The sequence below is a fragment of the Chrysochloris asiatica genome, unplaced genomic scaffold (genome assembly GCF_000296735.1).
Source record: "Chrysochloris asiatica unplaced genomic scaffold, ChrAsi1.0 scaffold00062, whole genome shotgun sequence".
NCBI lineage: Eukaryota > Metazoa > Chordata > Mammalia > Afrosoricida > Chrysochloridae > Chrysochloris > Chrysochloris asiatica.
The window spans coordinates 194,411-212,072 of NW_006408580.1; the positions used below are offsets into that span (position 1 = coordinate 194,411).

The 17,662-nt window shown below is 38.2% G+C and overlaps 1 protein-coding gene across 1 annotated transcript in view; it reads left to right on the forward strand.

Annotated features, from left to right (window-relative positions):
- ZNF81 (zinc finger protein 81) overlaps positions 1-15,469 on the forward strand; it is a 20,874-nt gene extending 5,405 nt beyond the window's left edge. Inside the window, exons 3-6 of the mRNA XM_006864287.1 lie at positions 4,541-4,667; positions 4,901-4,996; positions 13,872-15,012; positions 15,097-15,469. Coding sequence (XP_006864349.1) covers positions 4,541-4,667; positions 4,901-4,996; positions 13,872-15,012; positions 15,097-15,469 — 1,737 coding nt within the window. The remainder of the gene's footprint in view (positions 1-4,540; positions 4,668-4,900; positions 4,997-13,871; positions 15,013-15,096) is intronic.
- Positions 15,470-17,662: the final 2,193 nt, after the last annotated feature.

The following is a 17,662-nucleotide window of genomic DNA, read 5'->3' on the forward strand; positions in this document are numbered from 1 at the left end:
TGAAAGCTTGTAAGCCAGTCACTTCTTGCCTTTGTAGCCCCCCCATTTTGGGTAGCCAATGTCCAAGTTGCCCATCCCTGTCTATTCTATGTATGGAGGGGGTGGGAATGATCCTTGCTGTAAGGATTTGTTCCCTCTTTTGAGCTACTGTATCCATAGGTGTAACATTCAACAAATCTTATGCTTTGTTTCATCTCAATGATTGCAGTTCCTTCTGTGTATCAACAGTTGTCTCACTTCATCCCCTGTGTACACATATCCTCTTTCAAACTCTTACCTGTTTGTAGGATATGTAAATATATATTTGTATGTATATGTGTATATAGATATATATACACATACATATATACATACATATACATTCAGCCTTTGTCTCTATGAATCTATGCACAGAACACTGTTGTTCCAAGGTTCTGTATATATCACTATTTACCTGTATCCCTTTGACCATGCATACTTCCCTGTGTCTTCACCTATCTTCATCATTCTTCTGCCACCCTCCCTCTTCTCGTATATTGTCATCCCCATTACCTGAGTTGACGAGGTAACCCACTAATCAGTGAATTATTCTCCTCCCCTGCCAACTCTGGTAACCATCAAAGAATGTTTCTTTTAGTATGTGAAAACCTTTTGAGTTTTTACAATAGTGGGTTTGTACAATATTTGTACTTTTGTGTTTGAATTATTTCACTAAGCATAGTGTCCTCCATGCTCACCATGTTATGAGGTGTTTCGCATATGAATGCATTGTTATTCTAAGTCACATAGTATTCCATTGTGTGTATGGAGAAAAGTTTATCTATTTATGTTTCCATTGATGGGCACTTAGACTGTCTTCATCTTTTTGCTATTGTGAATAGTGCTGTGATGAACATTGATGTGCATATATCTACTCGTGTCCTGGCTCTTATTTCTTCTGGATATATACCAAGTAGAGGGAATGCTGGGTCATATGATATTTCTATTTCCAGCTTTCTGAGCAAGCACAGTTTTCCACACAGTTTTCCAGAGGGGTTGAACCATTTTACAGTCCCACCAGCAATGTAGGAGGGTCCCAGTCTCTCCACACCCTCACCAGCATTTGTTTTCTGTTTTTTTTTTAAACTTTTCTATTAATGCTGGTGTGAGGTAATTTCTCATTGTTGTTTTGATTTACATCTCTCTAATGGCTAATGATCATGAACATTTCTTCATGTTTGTTGGCTACCTGAATTATTTTTCTTTTTCTTGTAGAGGTGTTGTTATTTTTAAGTGCCGTCGAGTCAATTCCAACCCATAGTGACCCTGTATAGGGTTTCCAAGGAGCAGCTGGTGAGCTTGAACCACCGACCTTGCAGTTCAGACGACTTTGCAGTCTGACACATTAGCCCATAGCACCACACCAGGTTTCTATAAATTTTAGAGATTAGTTCCTTGTCCAATAATGTCTGCAAATGTTCCCAAGTCTGTGGGTTCCCTTTTTATTCTTTTGGTGAAATCTTTTGATGCACATGGTGATGGTTATGTGCCATGGAGTTGGTTCTGAGAGAGAGAGAGAGAGAGAGAGAGAGAGAGCGAGAGCGCGAGAGAGCGAGCGAGCCTGCCCATATTCCTTGAGTCATAGCCCTCTTCTTTTAAATCCAGCAATAGCGGGTGGAGTTCTTCTCATATCACATCCACATCACTCTGATCTCTTCTGCCTCTTTTCCACTTTTAGAGACCCTTGTGATTACATTTACCATTTACCTCCACCTAAAGAATACAGGATAATCTCATTTTAAAGGTTAGCTGATTAGCAACCTTAATTCCAGCTGCAACCTTAATTCCCCTTTGCTGTGTAACATAGCAGATTCACAGGTTCTAGGATATGGACATCTTTGAAAGCCATTATTCTGCCTACCAAAGATCTGTGAGGTCTTCATCTTTCATTTTCCAGAAAGGAAATATGAACAGGTCATATTAATTACCAAAACTTCCAAAAACTGTGAAGGGTCTGGGACTTTATCGCACTTGCAAACTAACACGTTTAATGCTGGCAGAAGACGCAAGATTCATGGGTCAGAGAGAAAAAACCTTATTACTCTTGGCAATAGTAGGCCTTGATTTCCACAGAGTGATTCACAGATAGCCAGACATAATATTTGCATATGCCATGGGTTCCATTACAGGAGAAACCCATAACTATGGACCAAAAATTTTTTTTGTAATGGGCAATAGGTCCACCTGACCTTTTCCCTTCTTCCCAGTGTCAACTCCCCGCCAGTATGTGCCTGTCATTGTTGCTTTTCCATTATTTTCAGATAGTTGTTTTTTGTAGGAGGACTGGTATGATAGAACCAATTCAATTCTACTAAAACTCAAGGTAATTTTTGTACATGGTGTAAAGTATGGTTCAGTGTGTTTTCCCTCAATACTGATACACAGTTATTTCAGTACAATTTTCTGAAAGATTTTCTTTGCTACCATTGAATTGCATTGGCACCATTATCAAAATCATGTTTATGTATGTGTCAGATTGTTTTGGGATTCTCTGTTTATGTCTGCCCTTATACCAATACTACAAGATCCAAATTACTGTAGCTTTATATTAAGTCTTAACATTGTTGTTGTATGTTTTTGAGTAAGTTTCAACTCATAGCAACCCTAGATACAACAGAATGAAACACTGCCTGATCTTGCATTATCCTGATAATCATTATGAGACCATAGCTGCAGCCATGTATCAATCCATCTCATTGAGGGTCTTCCTCTTTTTCCCTGACCCTCTGATTTACCAAGCATGATGTCCTTCTTCAGGGACTGGAGATGAAGTCTCATCATACTTGCTTCTAAAAAAACATTCTAGCTGTACTTCTTCCAAGACAGATTTGTTCAGTATTCTTTGCCAATATCATAATTCAAAGGCATCAGTTCTTCTTTGGTCCAGCTTTTGCATTTGATTTCTTAGTTGCTGCTTCCCTGGGCATTGTTTGTGAATTCACTAAAATGGGTTCCTTAACAACTTCAATATTTTCTCCATTTATTATGTTCATTATTGGTCCAGTTGTTCTTTTTTTATATTGAGGTGCAATCCATACTAAAGGTCTTTATCTCTAAGTGCTTCAAGCCCCCTTTGCTTTCAACAAACAAGGTTGTGTCATCTGCATACTGCAGGTTGTTTGTTAGTGAGTCTTCCTCCAATCCTGATGCTGTGTTCTTTTTCACATAGTCCAGTTTCTAAGATTATTTGCTCAGCATACAGACTGAATAAGTATGGTGAAAGGATACAACCCTGATATGCAGCACTTTTCCTGATTTTAAACCACACAGTATCACCATTGTTTTGGTCCAGCGGTTGCCTCTTGGTCTATTTTCAGGTTCCACATGAGCCCAATTAAGTGTTCTTGAATTCCCAGTTGTCACAGTTTTATCCATAGTTTATTATGATCCACACAGGCGGATGCTGTTGCATAAGCTAATAAAACACAGGTGAACATCTTTCTGGTATTCTTGACTTTGAAAAGTAAAGTAATAGGAGAGGGAGCTTTATCCACTTTAAAAGTTTAATAGGTAAAAACACTTGTCTTAGTATCTAGTGCTGCGGTAACAGAAATACCACTAGTGGGTGACTTTAAAGAACATAAATTTATTTTCTCATAGTTCTGGGAGTTAAAGTTAAAATTAGAGTCTCAAGTAAAAAAGAAATGTCTCCATTTATTTTTTATCAGTAGCTCTGGGCATTCCTTGGTTACTTGATGCCCCTCATATGGCATCTGGCTTCTCTAGTTTGTGTACTTGTTTGTGTCTCATCTGCTCTTTTTATAACTCAGAAGTTAATTGCGTTTAAGGCACCCCCTGCTGTGTAGTAGGGTTTCCAGAGCGGCTGGTGGATTTGAATTGCCAGCGTTGTGAACAGCAGTCGACCTTACTGACCTTGCAATTAGCAGTCCAGTGCTTATCCTACAGTGTCACACCAGGGCCTACAATCATAGATTTTCAATAATATAACAAACAGGACCCTGTTTCCAACCAGGGTTACATCCACAGGATTCCAACTTGTATTTTGGAAGAACACAATTCAACCCATAACAACACATATCCACAGTGGTTAACGCATTTTCCAAAAGTTCTGGGAAATGAATTTCTCATAAAAATGAACAACAAAGTAGGATCAAGACAAAATCTCATGTAAAATTATTATTTTAAAAAACTAAATGACTAAGTATTATACAGAGTGCTGGTGTGGTGCCATAAATAGCAGAAAATTTCAGTAAGGTATTGTGTCCTATACAATATTATGTCTAACTTGGTTTTTAATAGGCATACTATTGGAGGCCTGGTGTAGCGCTGTGGGTCAATGCGCCAGACTGCAAAGTCGTTTGAACTGCAAGGTTCAAGCTCTCCAGCTGCTCCTAGGAAACCCTATACAGGGTCGCTACGAGTAGGAACTGACTCAACGGGCACTTAACAACAACAACAAATATGCATATTATGAGAAGCATTATTAAAACAACTTCTTGTTTCTCTTCTCCCCATCCCCAGTGCTAACCATGTCACCTTGAGCAAGATTATGTTGTTATAGGTATCAGTGTCATTTGAGGATGTGACTGTGGAATTCAGCAGAGAGGAGTGGCAGCACTTGGACTCTGCTCAGAGACGCCTGTACCGGGATGTGACGCTGGAGAACTACAGCCACCTGCTCTCAGTGGGTAAGTACAGCCATCCTATGAATCTTCAAGGGTTGTTCCATTTTTAGCTGCTGAGTGCTGTAGGATATCTGAAATGCGTGATATCTGAAGTGTCCTTGATTTGTCTAAGATATTTTAGTCCATTTTTAGCTCTGTGGTTGTTTCTCTGTTCCCAGTGAAATGTGGTTGCTTTTCTAAAGAGCACATGGAAAACATTTAGCTAGACCCAATTCTGTATCATTTCCTGCAAACAGGGTATCAAGTTCCCAAACCTGAGGTCATCTTCAAGTTGGAGCAAGGAGAAGAACCATGGACATTGGAGACTGAAACCCTACATCAAAGCTGTTCAGGTGAGTGAGTATGACTCAGGCAGATGGGGGACATAGAAGTAAAATTTTTGTTTTATTTTGTTTTTAAAGAAGTCAATTCCTTCTGAAAATGTTTTCTGAAAGTTCTTAGCTTCAGAAACTGCTTGAGGATAGGTAAGGAAACTTAGTGATACAATGGTTTACCACTCAGCTCCTAACCAAAATGTCAGCAGTTTGAATCCACAAGTTTGAATCTCTACTGGAGAAAAATGTAGCAAGTCTGCTTCTATAAGGATTGTTGTTGTTAAGTGCCATCGAGTCATTTCCGACACATAGCAACCCTGTTTAGGGTTTCTGAGGAGAGGCTAGTGAGCTTGAACTGCCAACCTTGAAGTTCAAACTGACCTTGCAGTCCAGAGCATTAACCCACAGTGCCAGGAGTCCTCTGTAAAGATGGTTGTTGTTGTTGTTGTTGTTAAGTGCCATCGAGTCAATTCCAACCCATAGCGACCCTGAATAGCCTTGGAAACCCAATGGAGCAGTTCTGCTCTATACAGTAGGGTCTCTATCAGGCTGAATCAACTTGCTGGTAATGGATTTGATTTGGGCTTTTGAGGACAGATAATATTGGTTCCTCCAGTGTGGTGCTGTAGGATAAGCACTCAACCATAATGTCAGTTTGAACAGCAAGATCAGTAGTTCAAACTCACTGATCACTCTTCAGAAGCCCTATATAGGGTTGCAATGAGTCGAACTGACTTGACAGCACTTAACAACAACAAAAACTACAGGTACCGAATTGATCTCACCCTTTATTCTCCTTACCATATCCACTGTCTATTTTTGCTTGGCTTTTCCCCCAGGAGAGCTGCCCCAATTCCTGTTCTCTGGATTGTATATCTGGCTTACTGTGGCTCTTGCTTTCTTGGATATACTCCACCCACAACATCTTAGATTGTTACCATACACATTGAGATCTTAATGGGTTTACCTTCTTTGAAAATCATTCTTGGTATTTCACTTCTGTTCTTCCTAGTACTCTTTCCATTTATTTTTATCTTCTCACTCTAACTTTGCCAGTAATTTGTTATCTTTCTTACTCCTCTCCACCTTGTTTCTCTCTCACCTTCTAACTTATGGTCACTGTTACTTTGCATTTTTTCTTTTTAAATCAAATTTATTAAGGTATAATTTATATATAATAAAATGTATCCATTTTAGGTGTACAATTTTATAAGTTTTAATGAAGCTATATGCCAGTATAACCACCACCCTAATCACGAGACATAAAATTCCATCACACATAAACAGCTCATTGCCCCTTGTAGTCAATCCCTACTACCACATGGTTTCAAACAATCACTGGCATGCTTTCCGTAATATGAGATTGTTGTTGTTGTTGTTGTTGTTGTTAAGTGTCATCCAGTGGGTTCTAACTCATACTAACTCTATGCACAACAGAACAAAACACTGCCTGGTCCTGTGCCATCCTCACAATTGTTGTCACACTTGAGCCCATTGCTGCTGCCACTGTGCCAGTCCATCTCGTTGGGGTCTTCCTCTTTTTTGTTGACCCTCCACTTTACCAAGCATGATGTCCTTCTCCAGGGACTGATCCCTCCTGATAATATGTCTGAAGTATGAGGGACAAATTCTCACCATCCGGGCTTCTAAGGAGCATTCTGGCTTACTTCTTTCAAGACAGATTTGTTTGTTCTTCTGGCAGTCCATGGTACTTTCAATATTTTTCTACAACACCATGACACAAAGTCATCAATTCTTCTATGATCTTCCTTATTCATTGTCCAACTTTTACATGCATATTGAAAATACCATGACTTGGGTCAGGCACAGCTTAGTCCTCAGACTGACATCTTTGCTCTTGAACACTTTAAAGAGGTCTTGTACATCAGATTTGCCTAATGCCTCATGTAGACCATAAGTACTACTTGGGGTCTAATTTCATTTGTTCAGCATAATGATTTTGAGATTCATCCATGTTATTGAAAATATTACTGATTTGTTCCTTTCATAATGTTGTATACTGTTCTATGATATGAATACGTTTTAATTTCTCTATTGATAGACAGGTGCTTATTTGCCTATTATAAATAAAACTGTAATGAACATTCTGATACAAGTCTTTGTGTAAACATTTGTGTATGTTTCTACATTGGATAAATAACTAAGAGTAGAATTGCTGTGTCATATAAGTGCATGCTTGTCTTTATAAGAAATTCTCAGACTGTCTTCCAAATTACCCTTTACATTCCCAGCAGCAGTACATGAGAATTCCTGTAGCTCTATATCCTCACTAATACTTGCTATCATCAGTCTCTTTAATTTTTGCAATAAGGTGAGTGTTTAGTGGTATCTTATGATTTTAAGTTGCATTCCTCTGATAATGAATGATGTTAAACATCTTTTCATGTGCATATTGATCATTTGTATATGTATTGTAAAGTGGATAGTCAAATATCTTTCCCATTTTTTATTGGATTGTTTGTCTTATTGTTGAGTTGTAAGAATTGTTATATTTTCTGGATACAACTCTTTTTTCTTTTTTGACAGTTGACCTTTTTTTATTATTCAACAAAGCTCCATTATTTTTTATTTTGCTTTCTGACTCTGTGCTTGTGCCTTCAACACTTTCACAACAATTTTCTGTTCCTCAAAAGGAAAGCACGCTTGATCCTGTCACGGACACATTTAACACACATGGACCCACCATAGGCCCTGCTGACATGCTTCTTTGTCTTGGACAACCTCATGAGAACTTTAGGTCTCACAGCATGGACCCCTCAAAGTCGGCCCAGGCACATACCGCATGCAGATTTTGGTGCTTTACCAACCTTCTTGGTATAGAGATAAACAATTCTATTACCAGGGGTTCGGGACAGCCTAGTTTTGTTAGAGGCTGTATTGTAGGACAACCTACGGCAGTATGTAAAACGCTGGGCCATTTTGAATGCCTCTAAACAGCGTCCCGGAACTGCATACAACTCTTTAGTCAGATGTTACTAACATTTTGCTTGAATTTTTGACTTGCAGTTTCCTTTTGTTTATCAGTGGTATTTATCAAAGAGCAAGTATTTTAATTTTGACAGTCTAATCATCACCCTTTTCTTTTATAGTTAGTACTTTCTGTGAATTTGCCTACCACAATTTCACAAAAGTTTTCGAATTTTTTTTTTTATCATTTTTGCTTTTTCTATTTTGACCTTTGATCCATTTTTCTGGTGTTTTTTATGTGTGGTGTGACATAAAGATTTAATATCCATTTTTTCAGTATGGATATTCAGTTCCAGAATTATTGCAGAAGAGACTTTCTTTTTCACATTGAGTCTCCTTGTCCCTTATCTAAAAAATAATCAACTTAACAACAACAACAAAAAAAAACCTAATCAGAGACTAGGCAAAGGACTTCAATAGACATTTCATCAAAGAAGATCTACAGATGACCAATAAGCACATGAAAAGACCATTAGCCATTGTTGTTGTTAGGTACTATTGAGTTGGTTCTGACTCATAACAATCCTATACACAACAGAACAAAACCCTGCCTAGTTCTTCACCATCGTCACAATTGTTAATATGTTTGAGCCCATTGTTGCTGCCGCTGTGTCAATCCTTCTCATTTGGGGTCTTCCTCTTTATCACTAAGTTTCCATTGTTGTTAAGTGCTGTCTAGTCGGTTCTGACTTCATAGAGACCCTATGTAGGTTTTCCAAGGCGTGACTGGAACCGCCAACCTTGTGGTTCAAACTGACCTTGCAGTGCAGCGCATTAACCCAGAGTGCCACACCAGGACCCCACCAACTTACCAACATCTGTGTTCCTTTGTTAAAATCATATCCATTCTAGTGGGAGTGAGGTGGATTAAGGAGATCCTTAATGGAGATGTAAATCAAAACCACATAATGAAAAAAGCCTCCCTGTCAGACAAGAAAGAAGCCAACATACTTCTACAATCAAATCAAGAACGAAAGACAGTCCAGGGAGTTGAAGGTGGGATATCTTAGTGAGGACATTGGGCTGCTAACTGCAAGGTTAGTGGTTCAAACCCACCAGCTGCTCCTTGGAAGAAAGATGAGGCTGGCTGCTCCCATAATGATTTACAGTCTTGGAAAACCTATATAGGGTCGCTGTGAGTCAAATTGACTCGATGGCAGTGGATTTGTTTTGGTTTGGGGTGGATAACAAATATCTGGGATTACATGATTGGTTAAAGGTACATAATTGCAAGTGTGTGTGCACGTTTCAGTTAATTACAGGGTGGTCAGAGGACAATGACAGGACAGGTTTTTCTGGAAACCAGTTGTTAAATTTGTTTTCTTAAGCATGCTTGTTCTTGGGGTCCATTGTCTAGAAGATTTATCAACAATTCTGTGTGTCAGGTCCCTTTGGCCATAGGCTATCACATCCTGCATCTGCTGAGCATAGAGGAAAAACCCCTGAAAGGAGCTTGTGACATCCTGTATCTGCCGGATCACAGAGAAGAATGTTTCCTTCAACGTGTAGGGTTTAGGTCAACACAAAGGTTAGAGAAGTTACTGTCAGAAAAGGCAGTTTTAAAATTCAATAATGGATTCCAACTCATATCAAGATATAAGTTAAAATTAAGACTTTGCTTCCAGGCTTCTCTATCCACACACACCAAGTGCCTCTGATTTTAGACTTTCACACAGAAACCAAAGGTTATTAGTGTTACCATGAATGCTAGAATAACAAACAAATCTGTGTTTGAAGAAGTGCAACCAGAATGCTCCTTAGAAGGCAGGATGGTGAGACTGTCTCTTATACTTTGGGCATGTTAATATGAGGGACCAGTCCCTGAAGAAAGACATCATACTTGGTAAAAAGAGGCAAAAAAAAAAAAAAAAAAAAAGGAAAACCCCAAAAGAGATGAATTGACACAGTGGCAGCAGCAATGGACTCAAATGTAACAAAATTGTGAGGATGGCACAGTACCAGGCAGTGTTTCATTCTGTTGTGCATAGGGTTGCTATGGGTTGGAACTGACTCAATTGCACCTAACAACAACAATAGCATGGGTGGCGGGGAGGGGGGAAGCATGGCTAATATTGCTTGATTGGAAACTGAGTTCTGTTAATGGTGGTGGTATAATTTGGAACAAGATAATGATAAAGTGTTATAATGAATATAATCAATACTACTGTGTAAAAATTGTTGAATTGGCAAGCTTTTTGTTATGTATATTTTTATCACAGTAAAGAAGTTTAACTTAATATAGATATGTTATTGTTGTTTTTGTTAGGTGCTGTCAAGTCTGTTCTGACCAATAGCGACACTGTATAGGGTTTCCGAGGAGTGACTGGGGAGCTTGAACTGCTGACCTTGTGCAATCCAGAGCATTAACCCACAGCACCACATCAGGCTCCTAGATTAGTATACATATATATTTCTTTGCTCTGTTAGCGTAAATAAACTTCAACATGCGCTGTAAAATAAGCACTGGACTGCTAACCGCATGGTTGGTGATTCATACCCACCAGCCGCTTCTCATAAACCCTGTACTGGGTTGCCATGAATTGGAACCTACTCGAAGGAACTTAACAACTACACCATACTCAAGATCAAATTTTGGCTCTTGTGGAGTTGTTTAAATTTTCTTCAACTTCAGCCTCAACGTGCATATGAACAACTGATATAGTCTGTTCCACAGTCTGCCCCTGGCCATATTTTCTCTGATGATACTGAGCTTTTTCCATCGTCTCTTCCCACAGATGTTGTCAATTTGATTCCTGTGTATTCCATCTGATGAGGTCCAAGTGAATGTTAAATGTCATGGTTGTTAAGTGCTGTCAAGTTGCTTCCGACTGATGTTAGGGTTTCCAAGGCTGTAAGTCTTTGCAGGGGCAGAAAGCTTCACAGTCCAGTGCTTATCCTACAGAGTGACTGTGTTCCGTCCAGGTGTATAGTCCCTTTTTATGTTGTTAAAAACAGATATTTGCAATGAATAAATCATTGATCTTGCCAAGCTCTATCATGTGATCTCCAGCATAATTTCTATCATGAAGGCCATATTTTCCATGTACATTTCTTCCTCTTTGTTTCCAACTTTTGCAGTCAAAATATCCAATTCCAGTTCATTGCAGCTCATTAATACTGAGGATATTGATCTATATGTGTTGATTCGTACTTAGTGCATTCCACATTCTGATTATTGATGGATGTTTGCAGTAGTTTCTTCTCATTTTGAATTGTGTCACATCTGCAAATGAAGGTCCCAAAAGCATCATTAAGGTCAACTCTACTTTGAGGAGGCAGCTCTTCAGTTGTCGTATTTTGAATGTCTTCCAGCCTCAGGGGCTTATCTTCTGGCATTATACCTCACAATGTTATACTGCTATTTATAAGGTTTCCAGTAGCTAACCATTCAGAAGTGATCCACCTCTCCTTCTTCCTAGTCTGTCTTAGTCTGGAAGCAACGCTAAAACCTATCTACCTGGGTGACCTGCTGGTATTTAAAATGCTGATGTAATAGCTTCCAGCATCATAGCACCACACAAGCCACCATAGTATGACAAACTGGCAGACGAATGGTGGATATAGAAATGATATTACTTAATCATCAGGGTGTCCATGCAATATGCAAAAATGTGTCTATTTCACCATAACTGTGTTAACACTTGGCATTATTCACATTTCTTATTTTGTGGCCAACCTAATTGATGTAAAATAAAAATTGCACTGTGTAATTTACGTTCATAATATCTGTTACCCATTTAGGTCTCACCTTCTGTGAATTGCTTATTCCTATTATTTTATCTCTTTCTAACCATTTCTATTATTTTATCTCTTCCTCCTTTCTTCTTGATTTCCACCTAATTTTCTCATTTCCTTTTCCATAGAGGCTTTTCGAAGATGTCTTTGGTTATGATGCTCTTTACTGTCTCTTAGTTTTGATTTCTAATAGTAATTAACTTTAAGGAGTCATCCATTCAGAATATTTCAGTTTTTTATTTGTATTTTGATAGCTTCCATATATACACTACTAGATGCTATGTTATAACTGTGCTCTAGCACCATATTTACCTGCATATTAGGCAGTTACTATATAGTTTCTGGAATCCTAGTGTGGCACTGTGGGATAAGCACTAAACCACAGGGTCAGTTTGAATTGCAAGGCCAGCAGCAGTTCAAGCTCACTAGCTGCTCCTCGGAAACTGTACACGGGATTGCTTTGAGTTGGAACAGACCCAACGACACTTCACAAGAATAGCAATACAGTTTCTACTTTCTTCATTTTCAGTAGATGAGGTCTTGACATCATCGTTGCTCAAATCAGGAATCCTACTCACATTCTAAATTTTGTCAGATTCTGCTGTATTTCTTCTTCTCTCTTAGTTATCTTGTCTTACTAATTACTCTGTAATTACTATTCTTTCTTTTAAAAAGAGTATTTAGATATTCTCTCATCTTATTTTCTAGTGGCGTCACCCAAAACAGGTCTATATTTTCTTATGCTTGAGTCATTCTTTTCCTGATGGGATTTGCAGACTCCATTCTTGTTTCTAGTTCATCTTAATTTCCACTAATAAATTATATTATCTAAGATATTTCATTTTCTCTCACATTCTATTGAGAACATTATCATATGGCCACACCACTTTAGAAAGGGGGCTAGAAAATGTTATATGATTAGGCTGTCCTACCTGGTTACAAGTCTATTCATGTGAAAGAATGAGTAAACATATTCTCCATTCGAATGAACAGTTTGCATTGTCCACCTCAGATGGATTGTCCTCTCTCCTATTTTATATTTCTTTATTGGATGTATGTGGGAGTGCAGTAGCTCCATAGAATAAGCCTGGACCGTGAACCACATGGTCAACACTTCAAGCCACTCCACCAGAGAAAGATGAGGCTTTCTACTCCTGCAAAGGTTTAAAGCCTTGGAAACCCTATAGCGGGTCACTGTGACACAGAAGCAATTTGACAGCACTTAACAACAACAACAACATTGGATAGATGTAATTCTAAGTCCAAGAAAGCAGTTACATCTGGATGGAGATTTGGCATATAGACATCCATGTATTATTTGTATAAGTCAGGATGGCTATGACTGTAATATTTTTCTAATAAAATGGGTTTATGGTGGTTAAGTGCCATTGAGTCAGTTCCAATTCATAGTGACTCTGTATAGGGTTTCCAAGGAGTCACTGGTGGGTTTGAACCACCACTTTGAGGTCTAGTGTTTATCATACAGCACCACGCCAGGACTCCAGTAAAATGGGTTTGGTGGTGGTTGGTGGTGGTTATGTGCCATGGAGTCGCATTAACCTGGTATTGTTAACAAGCAAAAAGAAGTAGCAAGATTAGTGAGTATTTAGAATTGAAAGCTAATGAGGATTTAGATTCTGAGCCATTTTCTCTAACCCTAGGTTCTCAATATTTATCCCACCCCCCACCCTTAAGACCCTTGTTTTTAAAAATCTTCTGCCCATCCTAACTAGATAGGATTCTTACCAAAGTAGAACTAGACTACTTATGTTGAATTCTAGTATACAACACCTAGTAATCATGTTTTAGGATAAGTGATATGATGGAACTTCAAAAAGTTCATAGAAAAATTCCATTATGTTTTTTATCCCATTTTTTCATGAACTTTTCGAAGCCCACCCCCCAATATAACCATTGTGAGCTTCACTTTCCGTGTTTGCAAAAAATTGATAATAATGATAGACTTACTGCTTTCCCTGTGTTCAATCTGGATTATATATACTTTCTTAGTCTTTTATCTAAGTTTTGTTTCAGTTTCAATTTTTTATTTCTCTTTTAGATGGCAAATTTGGGATTGAGACATCACAGTACAGAATTACTGAAAAAGCTACATTTCATACTGAAATGGAGGGTGAAGATACAAGAGATGATTCATTATATTCCATTTTAGAAGAACTGTGGCAAGATGGTGAACATGCAGAGAAATACCAGGAAAAACAAAACAAGCCTCTGAGTCATGCTACTTTTATGAGCAAGAAAATATTGACTACAGAGTGGTATTATGAAAATAAAGGTATTGGAAAATTTGTTCATCCAAGTCCAAACCTTATTCCTTCACAGAAAAGACCTCATAAAGGTGGCTCAGTTGGAAAGGGTTTTAAGCATAATTTAGATGTACATATTCATAGTAAAAACAGTGCACCAAAGAACTTTGATAAAATTATTGGACAGAATCAAGTTTTCACCCAGAGCACTTCTTATACTAGCCATGAAAATACTCATACAGGAGTGAAATTATGTAGAAGTAATCAGTGTGGGAAACTCCTCAGCCTCAAACGAGCACTCAGTAAAAATCTGAAATTTCCTATTGGGGAGAAAGCAAATACATGTACTGAATTTGGGAAAATCTTTGCCCAGAAGTCACACCTGTTTTCACCTCAGGGAATTCATACTGTGGAAAAACCTCATGAACTTAGCAAATGTGTGAATGTTTTTACACAGAAGCAGCTGCTCAGTATATATCTGAGAGTTCAAAGAGATGAAAAACTACATATATGTGCTGAATGTGGGAAGGCCTTCGTCCAGAATTCTGAATTAATTATGCATGAGAAAACTCATACTAGAGAGAAACCCTATAAATGCAGTGAATGTGGAAAATCATTTTTCCAAATGTCATCTCTATTTAGGCATCAGACAACTCATACTGGGGAAAAACTGTACGAATGCAGTGAATGTGGGAAAGGCTTTTCCCTGAACTCAGCCCTCAATATACATCAAAAAATCCATACTGGAGAGAGACACCACAAATGTAGTGAGTGTGGGAAAGCCTTTACCCAAAAATCAACACTCCGAATGCATCAGAGAATTCATACAGGAGAGCGATCCTATATATGTACTGCATGTGGGCAGGCCTTCATCCAGAAAGCACACTTGATTGCACATCAGAGAATTCATACTGGAGAGAAGCCTTATGAATGCAGTGACTGTGGAAAATCTTTTCCTTCCAAATCCCAACTCCAGATGCATAAGCGAATCCATACAGGAGAGAAACCCTATATATGTACTGAATGTGGGAAGGCCTTTACCAACAGGTCAAATCTCAATACTCACCAGAAATCCCATACTGGAGAGAAGTCATATATCTGTGCTGAATGTGGGAAGGCCTTCACTGACAGATCAAATTTCAATAAACATCAAACAATTCATACTGGAGAGAAACCCTATGTTTGTACAGATTGTGGGAGGGCCTTCATCCAGAAGTCAGAGTTAATTACGCATCAAAGAATTCATACTACAGAGAAGCCTTTTAAATGTCCTGACTGTGAGAAATCATTCTCCAAGAAACCACATCTCAAAGTACATCAGCGAATTCACACAGGAGAGAAACCATACATATGTGCAGAATGTGGGAAAGCCTTCACTGACAGGTCAAATTTCAATAAACACCAGACAATTCATACTGGAGATAAACCCTATAAATGTAGTGACTGTGGAAAGGGTTTCACACAGAAATCAGTTCTTAGCATGCATCGAAATATTCATGCATGAAAGTAACCCTGTTTCTCGAGAGTTAGCCTTATTACAGTAGTCAAATCTAAGTGTATATTGCAGGATTCATCTAAGACAGATAAGGAAAAACATTTATCTGGTGATCTCACCTGAGATGAAAAGAATTATTCAGAGGAGAACACTCTTAAGAGAGTGCATTAAATGGGGGATGGGGTGGGGGTTTCCATATTTGCACAGCCTGACATAATAAAATAGAAATTTTGCATTGGAAAAAAATGTCAGTTTGATGCATTAGAAGAAACCGTTTTACAGAAAGTATTATAAGGTAAATTGTTATCAAATTCTTTATAGGAAGGATGAAATGAAATTATGTGTATGACAGCCATACTTACTGTGGTATATTAAGCAATTTAACTGCAAATTGAAAGTTAAGACAGAAAATTAATATATATGATATATAGTCTCACTTCTATATAGGATATTTGCGACAGAGCACATTGTATAACAGGAAGATAATTGCAATGAAATTCTTTTTATTAGTTTAGCATAATTTTGTCTATAAAGTATATTGCCTATTGAATATTTCTATACAGTGAATCCACAGTGTAAAAGCCATTATGTCTTTAGGCATACAGACATCTACCAATATAATTTTACATAAATCTATAATGTAATCCTATTATACATGCTAGTTTCCATGGCATAGTATATTTATCGTCTTTCTTTATGGTAGAAGGCAAAATAGCCACAGATTCCTCCCATCCTTTTATGCATGTCCCTTTGCAGTGTTACTTTGCTGGTTCTCTTATTAAGGGGTAGAGTCTTTCTCTACTCTTTAGCACTGAGCTTGGCCATGTGACTTGTATTGGACAATGGGACATTAGCAGAGAGATTCAAGAAGAAGCATGAAAAGCCTGTCTTGAGGCTTTTACCTTCTCTTAGTGCTCTTTGGGGAGTTCTGGTGTGGTGAAGTAGGATAATGTACTGGACCGCAACGATGATTTAAACCGTAATGTCAGTGGTTCAAACTCACCAGCTGCTCCTTGAAAAATCCTATACAGGGTTGCTATGAGTCAAAATTTACTCTTGGGCACTTAACAACAAAAAAACTGCTCTTTGGATTTCTGAGACCTCCCATTAAGGAAGCTCAAATTACCCTCCTGGGGCATGAGATTCCATAGGTCGCAGAAACAAGCTAGTCTAGCCTCCTAGACCAGCTACATGCCAACTGCTCACAAAGGTGAATGAGATTTTCCTAGACCTCTAGCACCAGCCAAACTGGCCCAGGCAAAAAGAACCAGACCAGTTACCCTAGCCACCCTGCAGAATTGTGAGCTAAAAAATGATTGTTGTTTTAAACTATGAAGTTTTAGGTTAGTTTGGTACACAACACATGCTAAATAGCACCTAAAAAGTGGGGAGGATGTATCATACCAAACATGGACTTTGGGCATGGAGGGCATATGGAAGCTGGGAAAAGAGTGAAAAGAAAAATTGAACAAAGGCTGGAAAAGATGCCAACACATGCTGTTTAATAAGGAAAACAGTGACAAAATAGTTACCATGCTCTTTGGGAAGATGAAAAATGTGAACTTGTGGAGCTGGCTAAGGAAATTTCCAGCATAATGTTGGAAGTATCAGTTTACTTCTCTTAGTGGCATATAAAGGGAAAAAACAAGATGAACTTAAAAAAACTAGAAAAATAACTGTTCCATTTGCAAGCAGTATTCAGAAGAAATATAAAAAAGCCAGGACTTTCTGAGTTGGAAAGTTTCTAGCCTGTTCAGTCATCAAAATACTCTCAAGGTAAAAAATGGCTTCAGAGTAAAGATTAAATTATAGATGTGATTATAAGGCCCTTTGTCAAAACATGTAAAATATTTAAGTTGAAGCTTGGAAGACCCTCTCAGCTAAACAAAGGCTTCTAAAAAGTTTGACAGCATTGAGCCACAGCACTTTACAAAGAGAGTCCTGTCTTAGAAAGCATTGTTGATGTGGCATTTAGGACATGGAGTAGCTCCAGACCAGATTCATAGGAAACCTATAACATTTTTAAAGAGAATTTTATTAGTGAAATTACCTCCAGGTTGAACTTAAAAAAACTAAACTAGTTCAAATAAAAACTGGCTTCTAGACTTCCCTCCCTAACCTCTATGAAGAGGAAGCAAGCTGAGAAAGATGCTCAGCTGCAACCATGGACCATTTCTTATGAAAATACAAGGGTATCTCAAA